At 41.1% G+C, this 15,669-nt stretch overlaps 1 protein-coding gene across 2 annotated transcripts in view; it reads right to left on the bottom strand.

Annotated features, from left to right (window-relative positions):
• dnajb12 (DnaJ heat shock protein family (Hsp40) member B12) overlaps window positions 1–15,669 on the bottom strand; it is a 26,000-nt gene extending 10,331 nt beyond the window's left edge. For both annotated transcript variants that reach the window (XM_033012841.1, XM_033012840.1), the window contains exons 1-3: window positions 15,465–15,669; window positions 4,830–5,010; window positions 2,731–2,876 (exon numbers count right to left, since the gene is read on the bottom strand). In XM_033012841.1, coding sequence (XP_032868732.1) covers window positions 2,731–2,876; window positions 4,830–5,010; window positions 15,465–15,597 — 460 coding nt within the window. In that variant the 5' untranslated portion in view covers window positions 15,598–15,669. The remainder of the gene's footprint in view (window positions 1–2,730; window positions 2,877–4,829; window positions 5,011–15,464) is intronic.

Raw genomic sequence — 15,669 nt, 5'->3', positions numbered from 1 at the left:
TAATATTAAATAACAATTGGATTGAATTTCAGAACAGGCTTATGACCTTTCAAGATCAAACAATTCTGCTTCATAATTTGGCTGATGGAATAAATATGGAACAAAACTACCCAGGTGCATTTTTTCTCGTAAACCATGCGATTTAGCAAAATAATTTGCAAAGCTTCTTTCCTATTATGAAATGGCACCTGAGCAGTTTTGCCCCATGTTTCTTCCAACAGTCAAACTATGAAGCAGAGATGTGAATGTATGAATGAATGAATGCTACTTTATTGTCACATGTACCTAATTACAGGGTAATGCTTTGTGTTGCAGACAATCTGGGCAATACACAAGTGTGGCACGTTTTGGCACTGACAAAGTTACTAAAGTGTCCTATTTACTAAGTCTGCCGAATCCCCATTGTCCTTGACCTTGAAATGGATATGAATGAGAAAGAATCTGGGCAGAAACCATACTGGTGTCCCATATCATGGCACCTAACAGTTTCTAAATTAAGGAAAATAATTGGGAGTAGGTTAACATCTCATCTTTGCATCCAGAGGTACAATATACCAGTTTCCAGTGTAATTATACATACATGCCGGCTCCTGCATACTGGCATTGCTGCTCTGGACAGAGGGAGCAGCTTCAATATCAGGTACTTCTTCCACAAGAATAACACACTTCAGACTCCCATTGACTCACTGATGGCAAAGAGTGGGAACTAATGGGCCAAATACTCCTGGACTAATTACTAAATCAGAAAAATCCTTTGTGCAAGAATTAGAAAATCAAAAGTCCCCGCATCACCCGGCGTACTACATTAGAAATAACATATTCTTTAAATTAGTAGTGCTTTTCAGCAAATCCTAAAAGCCTGGGGGAAAGATTTCTGATAATTGCTTGCTTTAACATTTTGTAACTGAAATGAGTGGATGTCTCAGGAGAAGACGATTAATTTGTCTCAACTCAGGTTTTAATGAGGTTGACCAGTGGTATTTAAATAGTGTCATTAAAAATGTGCTTATAATTCATAACCTTTAAGATTATTCCTTTGATGAATGAAATGTGGTTTATTTGAGTCATCTGAGCCACGATGTGTGTATTGTGCAGTGCGTTTGAAGGCATCATGCAAGTTTGGATGGAAAGTTCGCAAATCTCTCCAATACTGGGGCAGTGGAGTAGGGTTTCACATCAACTCATAGCTTGATCTATTATTCACTGAAGAATCGACAACAAATGGTACATTTAATCAACACCTCCATTATCGTTGAACCACGATACACCATGTCCACGGTAGTAAATCTTGGTCTGTTTTACACCCATGAATTGTGTGTGTTCCTAACCATCACACGTAAATTTGTTCAGGGATGAGAAAAAAACGAGTGAAATATCCAACATCAAAAATTCTGCAGCCCCCTTTTTGTTCTCACACTATATTACGGTCCGATCTCTCAGGTTCTCTCTCTCCTATACTGTTACAGGTGACTGCGCTTGGAACAAGCAGCACCCATTCAAATCAAAGCAAATATTCCACTTCAATGGAACTGGTGTGTAAAATCTGAATGATAGATCTATCTAAACGATCATCGTCAAGAAGTATTTTCATCTTACACCGGACGATACCTGAAAGAAGTGTGGATCTGTGCAGCTTAGTTCACTGGGAAATACATGTCTATCTGATCCAGAAGGTTGTTGTTCAAGGCAACATTCCAGGATTTTGACACACTGCTGTCAAATCCGTGGTGGAGTAGGAATGCTGCAATGTCAGAGATTCCGCCTTTGGATTAGACATTAAAAAGTCCCCCTATTTGTTCTGGTGGACGAGATTCCACAGCACTATCTGGAGGTCAATAACGGATTCTTCCAATGCCCTTGATCAGTAGCCTTCCTTCTAATGAGCCATTAAAAAAAGATAATCTCATCATTCATCTCTATTTGTTGAGAAAAATGAGAGATGATACCTCTAGTTCCCTCTCCCCTGACTCTCAGTCTGAGGAAAATTCTCAAACCAAAACGCCACCTATTCCTTTTCTCCAGAGATGCTGCCAGACCCGCTGAGTTACTCCAGCATTTTGTGTCTATCTTCAAGTCAAGTCAAGTCAAGTCAAGAGAGTTTATTGTCATGTGTCCCAGATAGGAAGAATCTGGGACACATGACAATATTCTTGCTTGCTGCAGCACAACAGAGTATTGTAAACAAAAATACAGAACAGTTCAGTTCAATCTTATTGATCTTACTGAAGCGTGAAATATTCTAACGGGGATTGATCCGGGTATATGCTGAGAGAATGATTCCCTTTGTGAGGTATCAAGAACCAGGAGGTGTAGTTAAAGAATATGTCATTTAAGACATGAGGAGGAAGGATTTCTATTTCAGAGGGTGATGGCTCTTTGGAAATCTCTACCTCAGAGCTCTGGAGGCAGTGTTAATGAAAATATTCAAGATGGAGTTAAGGTGTATGGTGAAAAAGTAGGAATGCAATGTTGAGGCCGAGATTAGATCAGCCATGATATTACTGAATGGACGGAAAAACTGAAAGAACCAGTTGGCCCTGTCCTGTTTGTGGAATTTTGACAATACCACGTTTGTTTCCATCTACTGGTTAGTACAGTTCAAGTAATTTACTGTGAAATGTTTGTGAGACCTGACAACTTAAATGATGTTTCAGTCCAGTAGATCCATTTATTCTGCTTCTGGAGTCAATTTAAGTTGCCTATGTGACACGATAGTGCCATTGCACTTACCTTTGAATGCCTCTGTTGCTCCTGGTGCCCGGTTCTTATCGGGATGAAACTTTAAAGCTAGTTTTCTGTAGGCTTTCTTCAAGTCATCCTCTGAGGCTTCTTTGGTTAGCCCCAGGATTTCATAGTAATCTTTACATTTTTTTATTCTGCACATAGGACAGAACGCAGAGCAACTTGTCAGTTTCCAGTAAGTAAACACTTCCATGCTCAATGTGAACAACGTAGAACATAGCACAGGAACAGGCCCTTCGGCCCACAATACACTGAACATATTGTCAAGATAAACTAATCTTATCTATCTGCACAATGATCAAAAGCAATTTGATAGGAATGATGCAATTTTATAGGAGCGGCAGTATAAATTAAATGACGCATTTTTAAGAATGGCAGAGAAACAAAAATGTTGAATGAACACACAAAAAAATAGAAACTAGTTGGACAGGTTTGGAAGACTATTCTAAAGACGGTTGGACAACAAAAAATGATCAAGATATGCTAAACTCTCATTAATCATTGATTACGCCAGGTCTTTATGATCTCTTCCTAAGTGAATAATATCAAGGCTTAGAAAGATTCTAGAATGGCATCAAGACTGTGGCACTCCAGTCATGTGGAGAGAGTCGAGAAGCAAGGATTGTTTCTCTGAGAGGAAAGAAAATGAAGAGGAGATTTTATAGTGGACTTCAAAACCAAGAATCACGAACGTCATCCCTCATTCTTCTGAACTCCAATGTGTAGAAGTTTAACCTGTTCTAACACTTCTCACAAGACAACCCCTTCAGCCTGAGAATGAATCTTGTGATCATTCCAATGCAAGTACATCCCTTCTTAACTAAGGAGATCCAAACTGTGTGCAGTGTGGTATCATCAAAGCCCTGTACAATTGTGGCAAGACTTCCCTATTGAACATTGGGCCGCCGGTAGCAGCGACTGAGGAGGGCTCGGGGAGGCCCCGACCACGGGTGAACATTGGGGAAACATTAGAGGAAGAGACTGACTTTGGTGCCTTCCCTCACAGTGGGAAACTTTGATTCTGCTGTGTGGGGATGTTTTATGTTTAACTCTATCGTGTGTTGTGTTCTTTATTTTATTGTATGGCTGTACGGTTATCTTATTTCACTGTGCCAACTGGCACATGTGATAAATAAATGTATCTTGTATCTTGTATCATACTTCATTCCAATAACGTATAACATGCCACTGCCTTCCTAATGATATGCTTTGCTTACATACTAACATCCTGTGTTCAACTGCGGGGCTACTCACATTTCTCTCTGTGCAGCATTTAGTTTCCCTCTGCTTAAATAATATTCTACTTATCTAATCTTCCTAGCATTGTAATAATCTTAGATATCCCATTTTATTTTACCCTGCCAAATCTTTGGCCACTTCCTGGACCTTTTCGCAGACGCTATATTCTCCTCACAACCTGCTTTCCCATCTCTCTTCTCGTCATTAACAAATCTGGCTCCATAGACACAGTCCCTTCATACACATCATTAATACCTTTCATACCATTAATCTCTGTCTGCAACAGTTTATAAAACATTTATTTTTCCAGACCACCTTAATATCTTTTTGATTGGTTTTAAGTTTAAGGCACTAAGTTCAGATCAAAGTTTTGGCAACTAAACACAGAATTTTATCAAAATATATTTATTCTACTCAGAGGATCTTTGACACTGAATTATCAATTAATCATATTTCACTGCACGAGTCCAGATCTAAAATAAACCCTTCCATAAAACATTGTTTGAAGAAAATTACAAAATTGCAGATGTTGGAAATTGGGAATAAAAATGGGAAGTGCTGGAAAATACACAACAGGTCAGACAGCATCTGTGGAATGAGAAAGAGAGAGATGCTTCATCAGGAGTGGGAGAGATAAAAAGTGATTTTAAGTTTGTGGAGTATGCACATTCAAGTGCCCAGTTGAAATCCCAAGCTTGCCACTTTCATTCTCCATCCCATACCCACTTTCTGTCCGTGGCCTCCTGCAATGTTTCAATGAGGGAAAAGGTAAACCTGGGGAACTACACATCATCAACCATCAGGATTATTTGTGCATTTTAGCGGGACATTCCAGCTCTTGCCTGTACCTTTTCACAGCCTCGAGCTGGTCGACTGTATAGGTTTTACCCATTTCTCCTGCCGCCTCTCCAGGTCTGGAGCCAGCAAACTTGCCTCCCTTCCTTTGGTGACATTCTGATGACTCTGAGGCCTCTGTTGGCTTGAAGTTACCAGATGGATAGCCATTCTGTGTCAAAGACTCTATCACATCTGCAAAGGCAATTAAAGTACATGTGAAAACTTGGAAACAAGGAACTGAAAATGCTGATTTACAAAACTCTTCAAAATTATGAAAGCTTTTGGTAAGTAAATAATGCTAGATTTTTATCACCATACTGAATTGGTAACAAAGAAATGGAGACTCCTTTGTCACAAGCAGAACAAAGAGGAAGTGAGTCAAAATTCATTTGCACTAGATTATTAAAACAAGGAAATGTTTTACACTCGCAGCCTTTAAGATGAAAAGCTTTCTGTACTTTGGTGAAGTCATCAATCTGAAACTGTACTGGTTTTTCTCTCTACACTCATTGCCTGACCTATCGAACATTTTCCAAAACTGTTCCCTTGACTTCTTCATTGTATAGTAATTCACTGATTTACAAAAACCCAGTTACAAGTTTTGACTATAATGCCTCTTTATAGGGCGATGCATGTCTTCAAGCCTCTGGCTTTGTGGAACTGCCAGCACCTTCACAAATAATCTCTCCAATTAATTTTTTACATTGAAATTTAATCACACGGCACATAACAATATTATGACACCTGACCTTCTTTCTTGGAAAATACATTTACCCAATCCATATTTAGTCATATAACGCAACAGGAGGGAGGGTGGGGGGGAGGCTTTTAACTAATTACAATTGTTTCTCTATTGTGGTGCAAGGACACCATAGAGATTAAATCAAGATCTAACCATTTAACACCACATTCATTCAGCATATCTCTGAAGTCTCTACAGTGGGGAAAAACTCAATTCCTCAATGCCTCAAAACTCATTGGCCGGCGGCTCATTCTACAGCAAGACAATGATCCCAAACATACTGCTAAAGCAACAAAGGAGTTTTTCAAAGCGAAAAAATTGTCAATTCTTGAGTGGCCAAGTCAATCAACCGATCTGAACCTAATTGAGCATGCCTTTTATATGCTGAAGAGAAAACTGAAGGGGACTAGCCCCCAAAACAAGCATAAGCTAAAGATGGCTACATAACAGGCCTGGCAGAGCATCACCAGAGAAGACACCCAGCAACTGGTGATGTCCATGAATCGCAGACTTCAAGCAGTCATTGCATTCAAAGGATATGCAACAAAATATTAAACATGACTACTTTCATTTACATGACATTGCTGTGTCCCAAACATTATGTTGCCCTGAAATTGGAGGACTATATATAATCACTGCTGTGATTTCTACATGGTGAAACCAAAATGTATAAAAATACCCATTAATAAAATCTGACAATGTGCACTTTAACCACCTGTGATTTTTTTTCTATTACAAATCTCAAATTGTGGAGTACAGAGGCAAATAAATAAATGATTACTCAACCAATATATCACAATAGATTAATAATAGAGTCCTTGTTACATGTACCTCTAATCCTACTACCCTTTCAGATATCTTTCTTCCTCCAGGACTGACATCACTGAACGTGATTGTTCCATCTTCAGTAGCAAGCAAATAGACACAAAATGCTGAAGTAACTCAGCGGGTCAGGCAGCATCTCTGGAAGGAATAGGTGAAGTTTTGGGCAGAGACCCTTCTACAGACTGAGAGTCAGGAGAGAGAGGGAAGCTAGAAGTATGAGAAGGTATAGAACAGATCACAGCCGGCACCGATGACTCAAGAAAGGTGGAGCCCACAATGGGCCATTGTTAGCTGTGGAAGAGGAAATAATGAAGGGACACAAATACTGAAACTAGCGAGACGACTAGGGTGGGGAAGAGATGGACAGAGAGGGAATGCGAGGACTACTGTAAAATAGCTACAAGCACTTTTTCCAAATGAACTGCATCTGTGCACAGGAACAATGAGCACTTTGCCTACATGAACAATTTCTGCGTGAATCAGAAGTTGAGAGTTCGAGCAGTATTCTGAACAGCCTAGACAGTGGAATCTAGACTGTCCTTTAAATAGCAAGACATTTGAGCGTGCATGGAGTGAACAAATCTACCCATGTCAGCGTTTGAAGAGTTGGGCTTGAGTCCAATCCCAGGGGCTACTGTAGACCAGGAACAATTTGCATCAGATCTGAATTTTAACATCTAGCAACCCTCCCTTCCCATTGAAAGGTGCAGGTGAACCACTTTAGATTCCAATGAAGCTCACACAGGTTTCCGAAAATAAAAATATTTAGGAGAAATCACCTCAGCTGTGGTTTATCTGTACACTGTGAATGGCTCATTTGTAATCATGTACTGTATTTCCGCTGACTGGCTGGCAAGTCACAAAAGCTTTTCACTGTACCTCGGTACACGTGGCAATAAATTAAACTAAGCTAAACTAAGCTATTCATTGACTTAAGAATTTGAGGCATGCAATATGGGTTAGGACACTGCAGGAAAAGAAAAACAACCAGTTCAGGAGTTTCGCTTAGGAATGCGTTGAGTAATGCACACAGCTTCCATTTAGTTACAAATAAACCAAAGCCTTGGCTCCAATTGGGAAATTACTTTTTTAAGTATATACTTTCCAAAATAAAGACATCTATTGTTTCACATTCCCAGCATCCTGTGTGACTTAGTGCTGATTCTGTAGACTGCACAGACCATGTACTGAGAGCAGAGGCTTGCATTGAAGCAAATATCATTGTCAGATGAAAGCAGCTGATGCATCTCTATTTAATCTGCATCTCTATTTAATCTGAAACCCTGTTATTAGTCTAGACTTTTGGTTCAGCATCCAGAGCAGAACATTCATAAATAAATTATTTTCTATTAAAAACATTCCACATTCAACAAAAATTAGCGATGTTTGCAATGATATGGAATTCATCTCCAGTCTGCAGTTTTGGGTGTGACAATTGTGTCAAATGGGAGCGGCTGTGAGCTCCAATTCAGAGACTGATACTTCTATACTGAAGGAATGGGATATTTTATATAGTCCAACTTTTCAATGAACCAGTTTTACCCGGATTCCATTTAATCTCGGGTGGTGTAAAATATCAAATGGCACTTGTTTGATGACAAACAGGGAACTGGTGAGCCAAAAATCATGTAAACATCAGCACCACAGCAAATTATCCAGAAAACCTCACATTGCCACTGTGGCAGCTTGCTGTGAGCAGACTGGCTGCTGAATTCTCTACATTACTACAGAGATTCCACTTTCAGAAAGACTTTGGGATTCCAGAGGCTGGAAAAGAATGCAACTCTTTCTTTGCTTTTGCTTCCATGGCTTTTATGATTAAAGGCCTAAGACAGGAGGCTGTGGAGACCAAGTCAATGGATATTTTTAAGACAGAGATATGAAGATTCTTGATTAGTACGGGTCTCAGAGGTTATGGGGAGAGGGCAGGAGAATGGGATTTGGAGGGAAGGATAGATCAGCCATGATGGAATGATGGAGTTGGGCCGAATGGCCTAATTCTGCTCCTATCACTTATGAGAACCATTTATAAAATCTAGTTGTAAGAAAGGATCTACAACCTAAAACATTAATTCTAGTTCTCCTTCCACAGCCACTCTTTCCGCTGACCCACGTTTAAGGAAAACATGTCTTGTATTACCCAAGGTTCAAAATTGAAGGCAAGATCTAATCTGGGTATTTTAAATAAACAACGAGCTGGATCGGGGAGATACAGAATTAACAATTTCACCTAAAGAAAATTCCGAATACATGTCATGAACCAGTTTAAAGTTAGGGTGCCTTGGGGTGAAACCAGGGACATATTCCACACAAAGGTTGTGGAAAGCAGGAACATATTTTCCGAAAAGACTGCAGAATAGATGCTTTATGGATAGGTAATCAATGGACATGTAGCAAAGACGTGATATAGATCCAAGTGAATGGTGGAGTAGTTTCAGGAGGTGAATCTCATTCTGTTTTTGTGTTGATAATCAGGGAATCTGATACAAGAGTGGATTATATATATTGTGTGAAAAGTTCCTAGAGGCGAAAGGCAATCTTAAGACTGGAGTGTATCTACGTATTCTTGTCCTCCCTCCATAAATTTTAACTGGAAGTAATATTCTGGATTTACCTCTACATATTGTACTCTTAATTATTCTGTACAATGGACTTCACTTCTCAAGCATACCTTTCCAAGGGTGAAATGAGTCCAGGGTCGAAATTTGACCTCCGTTACATATGTTAAAAAAACACTAATAATTAATTATGTTAGTTGAACTTTTTTTCTGAAATTCTGTTTGTCTGAATATGTTACAATACATATGACTCTATGTTACGTTACTGTTTGTGACGCACGAGAAACTTCTATCTCCTGGCTCTCCAGTCTTTCTTCATAACTCAAAATATTGTACATTAAAGACAAGTTATGTGGTCTTCATAAAGTATTAATTTTTGTTTGGTCATATGGGTTAGACACATAGAAACATAGAAAATAGGTGCAGGAGTAGGCCATTCGGCCCTTCGAGCCTGCACCGCCATTCAATATGATCATGGCTCTTCATCCAATTCAGTATCGCGTACCTGCCTTCTCTCCATACCCCCTGATCCCGTTAGCCACAAGGGCCACATCTAACTCCCTCTTAAATATAGCCAATGAACTGGCCTCAACTACCTTCTGTGGCAGTTGGGGTTAAAAGGGAATATTGTCCAGAAATGTGGGGAAGTTCTTATTCTTCTTCAAATGGAACCACAGGACGTATGAGTAGGAAAGAACTGCAGATGTTGGTTTAAATCGAAGGTAGACACAAAATGCTGGAGTAACTCAGCGGGACAGGCAGTATCTCTGGAGAGAAGGAATGGGTGACGTTTCGGGTCGAGACCATTCTTCAGACTGATGGAGGATACCCAGTCTGAAGAAGGGTTTCGACCCGAAACGTTGCCTATTTCCTTCGCTTCATAGATGCTGCCTCACCCGCTGAGTTACTCCAGCATTTTTGTCTACCTTCCATTTTCCAACATCTGCAGTTCCTTCTTAAACATGCTGCCTGTCCCGCTGAGTTACCCCAGCATTTTGTGACTACCACAGGATCTATGATCTCCATCTGAATTGTGGACGGTTTCAGCACCTGACCAAAGTCAGCATCTCCAACAAAACAGGAGGCGCAGTGACGCAACGGTAGAGTTGCTCATAGACATGCTCATCAACGATACAGCTCCATACACCCGGGTTCGATCATTACTAGAGATCTTGACTTGTACCGAGTTTGTACGGAGTTTGTACGTTCTCCCTGTAACCGCGGAGGTTTTCTCCGCGTGCTCTGGTTTCCTCCCACGCTCCAAAGACATGCAGGTTTGGTGGTCAATCTGTAAGTTGTAAATTGTTCCTAGTGCATAGGGTAGTGCTATTGTATGGGGTGATCGCTGGTGAGTGCTGACTCGGTTGGCCGAAGGGCTTGTTTTCACACTGTGCCTCTAAAGATCAACAATTGATAATCCCAGCACTTTTCAAATATTTAAGAAGGAACTGCAGATGCTGGAAAATCGAAGGTACACAAAAATGCTGGAGAAACTCAGCGGGTACAGCAGCACTTTTCAAATATTGTTAGTTTTTACTAAATTATGTCAACATTTGATATACTATGTTACATATTGTTGTAATGTGGTTAATAACATCTGAACAGACACCAGCAGCTCAAGATAAATTGTCACAGTTTCTTGTTAATATGTTACCATACAACATAGACTGAATATAAAGCTAACTACAATGTTGCATCACTGGGTGTAAAGAATGATACAAGTAGCAAATTCTCTGGGTTCTCCAACAATAACATTGACAATGTCCTTCCACAGAGAACTCCCTGATCTATTTGAAGCTATTTCAGGAAACACAGAAATATCATTGAAGATTCCCTACTTAACGAAAATGACAAATTGTACTTATGTTATACATTTGACATGAAAAGAGTCCCACGCTAAGACGCCTCACAAGATCCGAAAGGGGTAAAAATCAGAAGATAATGTGTGGAGATTCCTTACATTAGAGTTAAATTAGATTTGTTTTTATTAGGAACCTGTCCCTATGTCCCTGATCAAATTATTTGGAGGTATAATTGAGGATTTACTTCTCTCCTATCCTTTGTTGTTATGTTAGATCACGTCTCAAATGCCACGCACGGAGGTGGACTTGATAGAATGGAGTACAGGGAAATGATGAAGGCGAGTGGTTTGGGAAGGGAATTGCTGTTTAAAAGACATAAACAGGCGAAGGGAAGACTGAATACGGGTGAATTGAGGGTTAGAGCAGAGGAAAACACAAGGATGGAGTACGTGGAGGCATAGGGACCTGGGATAGGCCAGAGTGACAAGGCACAGCAAAACCAGGAACATTTTAAAATAATTTTGATAATTCCAGTGGGGAATTTATATTTTTTGACCATCCCAAGCACGATAAAGACAGCCAAGTAACTTAGCCCCATCGAGGCAGGTAGATTCCTGTGTGCTTCATTGGCAAATAAATTGTATTTAAAAACAAACAATCCAGAACTTTTATGGTTTAATTTCTATCACCAAACGTAATTTAACCGTTTTCCAACTTGCTCCAAAGGGACTTCAAGACCTGAGTTATAAGGGTCAGTATGTAACCACTAAAGTTATAAGGCTATACAGTACCGAAACAGGCCCTTCAGCCCAACTCACCCATGCTGATCGTGACCTAATCAAGATAGTCCCACTTGCCTACGCCTGAGCCATAGCCCTCCAGTCCTTTCTTGACCATGTACTTGAACAAGCGACTTTTAAATGGCAAAATTGTACCCACCTCTACCACTCACTCTGGCAGCTTGTTCCATGCACACACCACACTGTATAAAAAAGCTGTCCCTCAGATCCTATATAAATCTTTACATTCTCACCTTAAAACTATGCCCTCTAGACTTCTCTACCCTGGGAAAAACACTGTGGCTATTCACCTAATCTATGCCCCTCATAATATTATATACCTCCATAAGGACTTCCCACATTCACCTATGCTCCAAGGATAAGGGACTAAACCTATCCAGCCTCTGTTATTTATTTGCCTCTGTACTCCACAATTTAAGATTTGTAATAGAAAAAAAATCACGTGTGGTTAAAGTGCACATTATCTGATTTTAATAAAGGCCATTTTTATACATTTTGGTTACATCATGTAGAAATTACAGCAGTGTTTAAACATAGTCTCCCCCCCCATTTCATGGCACCATAATGTTTGAGACACATGGCTTCACAGGCGTCTGTAATTCCTCAGATGTGTTTAATTGCCTCCTTAATGCAGGTATAAGAGAGCTCTCAGCACCTAGTCTTTACCCCAGTCTTTCCATCACCTTTGGAAACTTTTATTGCTGTTTATCAACACGAGGACCAAAGTTGTGCCAATGAAAGTCAAAGAAGCCATTATGAGACTGAGAAACAAGAATAAAACTGTTGGAGACATCAGCCAAACCTTAGGCTTACCAAAATCAACTGTTTAGGACATCATTAAGAAGAAAGAGAGCACTGGTGAGCTTACTAATCGCAAAGGGACTGGCAGGCCAAGGAAGACCTCCACAGCTGATGACAGAAGAATTCTCTCTATAATAAAGAGAAAACAAACAAACACCTGTCTGACAGATCAGAAACACTCTTCAGGAGTCAGGTGTGGATTTGTCAATGATCTCTGTCCGCAGAAGACGTCATGAACAGAAATACAGAGGTTACACTGCAAGATGCAAACCACTGGTTAGCTGCAAAAATTGGATGGCCAGGTTACAGTTTGCCAAGAAGTATTTAAAAGAGCAACCACAGCTCTGGAAAAAGGTCTTGTGGACAGATGAGGTGAAAATTAACTTGTATCAGTGATGACAAGAGCAAAGTATGGAGGAGAGAAGGAACTGCCCAAGATCCAAAGCATACCACCTCATCTGTGAAACACGGTGGTGGGGGTGTTATGGCCTTGGCATGTATGGCTACTGAAGGTACTGACTCACTTATCTTCATTGATGATACAACTGCTGATGGTAGTAGCGTAACTAATTCTGAAGTGTATAGACACATCCTATCTGCTCAAGTTCAAACAAATGCCTCAAAACTCATTGGCCGGTGGTTCATTCTACAGCAAGACAATGATCCCAAACATACTGCTAAAGCGGGGGTCGGCAACCTTGTCCTGCATAGGAGCCAGGATCCATGTCTGTGAGCGGATTCCTCACTGACCCCACTGATGCTTCGCTTTCCTCCAGCCCGCCCGCCGTTGGGTTCCCGAGGAAACCGCTCCAGCACCGCCTCGCCGAAGCCGCTCTCAGCCCGCTTCAGTTTCACACATGCCGCGGCACCGGGGTGGGGGGCGCTTTCACTCCGGGTGGTCAGGAGGATGGAAGAGAGGATGGGAGGGTAGGGACGGAGAGAGAGTGAGTCGACAGGTGTTGTGATGTGAAATTGGTTGTGTGTGTGTGAGAACTACTCGCTGTATAAACACTGCTGTAATTTCTACATGGTGAAACCAAAATATATAAAAATGGCCTTTATTAAAATCTGACAATGTGCACTTTAACCACATGTGACTTTTTTTTCTATTACAAATATCAAATTGTGGAGTACAGAGGCAAATAATTAAATGATGAGTCTTTTTCCCAAACATTATGGAAGGCACTAACACCAATTCAAATACAAGCCGAAATATTAAAGCAGAAATTTGTCTAAAAGGCTAATTTTGCTTCTAGGCATCACTTCACTATGTAAAAAATAAAGGTCTCGCTATATTTCTTTCAATGGGATCATATCAGACTGTAAAGCCTTTCAATACAAGATAAGACACAAAATGCTGGAGGAACTGACAGGCAGCATCTCTGGCGGGAAGGAAAGGGTCTTGACCAGAAACGTCACCCATTCCTTTTCTCCAGAGATGCACCAATCAACTTTAATATTTTTGTATTTTAAAGACAGTGAATATTGATTATATACGAATCGTGAATCAGATTAGCCTTGCTGGGAATCCAAGAACTGTCTGGTTGGGACAAGTGAAGCGTTTTGTGTGAATCACTTGTTGCTCTGTTGGTGTTAATTCATTTTATCCACTGCCCCTGAATAAAGGAGGTTTCTTTGAGAAGGTAGACACAAAAAGCTAGAGCAACTCAGCAGGACAGGCAGCATCTCTGGAGAGAAGGAATGGGTGACATTTCGGGTCGGGACCCTTCTTCGAACGGGTGTTGAACAGCATCTGTAAGTTGGGTCACTAGAACTGTGAGGCAGTGGGTCTACTAGCTGCACCACCTTTCTGTTACAAAGTTCACGGCACAATGCAAAAACTACGAACTCTTAGAATTGTGAATGTGACTGAGGTGAGACTGATGGTGGCATTTATATGCTACAATAACTATCTGTTCAACACCCATTCGAAGAAGGGTCCCGACCCGAAACGATTAGATCTGTGACTACTCGGATGTCCCCAAAGCACTCTAATTTCCTTCCATTCCTTGTTGGTAGGTTAATTGACCGATGTAAGTTGGCCCTAGTGTAGATAAAGAAATGGTAGAATCTGTGTTGTTGATGGGAATGAGTTAAGTTAGAATCAGTGTAAAAATGGGCGCTTGATGTTGGTCATGAACACAATGAGCGGAAGAGACTGTTTGTATCCCCCACCCCATGGTTCTAGAATTCTGAAAACATCTTTAATCGGCCACATGAGACACAAGAAAATGAAGATGCTGGAATCTTGAGTAAAATATAAAACTGCTGGAGGAATTCAGCTGATCAGGCAGCATCAATTACCTGAAATGAACGAACCATGTTTCAGGTGGGGACCCTTCTTCACAGTCTAACGGATGGTCCCGACCCAAAACACTGGCTGTCCATTTCTTTCAGCAGATGCTGCTGACCCACTGAGTTCCTCCAGTACTTCCTTTTGCCCTTGAATTAACCACACAGAGGGCATTGTACTCAGGCACCTACAATGTGTTCAGCACAAGAGCAGAAAACGATGCACCCTAAACTATTTAGCTTTTTTTCTCTCTTACTGTACAGCCCAGAAAAGCATATTAGTACCCAGAATAACATCAGGATGGCATTAAGAACCTTCTAGATTTTATGATTAGAGTGCCTGCCTCATGTTAAAGTTAAAACCTAAACCACATAACTAATCATCTGCGGACCTTCGACCCTCAAGGCAAGAAGGTGATGAAAGTATCAGTGAATGGGATATAAACATTTGTGTATCTGAAGATTGACAGCTACATTTAAAGTCCAGAGTAAAGTGATACTTGTCAGGCATGTGATTTGGAGGGGGGTTCTTTTTATTTTCAAGTTTAAAGTGTATTAACTCTTCACCTCCGGCCTACAATGTTCACCAGCCCTTTACCCCGTAATTACACTTGAGACACTATCTGGATGGGGGAGCTTGTTGTCAGGGGTGGAGAGGTGCATCTCGAGAGTTGTAGTTCTCTTGGCCGCCGGACAACAAGACCCGATACACAGCCGGACTACAACTCCCACAAACCACCTGGGCCCCGGCACATGCGCACTGGCGAGCGGCTTGCTAGACAGGCCGCATTTTATCCTAGCTCTCGCGTAGTTCCGCCACTCTCACCTTTAACTCTGTCCGTCGGGTATAACTTCTGGGCCTTCCGCAAGTATTTGAGCGCCTCCTCCCTGTTGCCGTGTTTCAGCGCGTTCAAACCGATCTCCGTGCAGCGTTCCGCCTCATCTCGGTTCCCTTCCATCCCGGGCTTTGGGCTGAACGGTCACTGCCGGCGTGCTCGGCGCACTCGCACTCGCCGCCGGAAACACCCGAG

The sequence above is a fragment of the Amblyraja radiata genome, chromosome 37 (assembly GCF_010909765.2).
Source record: "Amblyraja radiata isolate CabotCenter1 chromosome 37, sAmbRad1.1.pri, whole genome shotgun sequence".
Classification (NCBI taxonomy): Eukaryota; Metazoa; Chordata; class Chondrichthyes; order Rajiformes; family Rajidae; genus Amblyraja; species Amblyraja radiata.
Note: the sequence above shows the minus strand (reverse complement) of the source record. Positions and strands in the feature narration are given on the sequence as shown.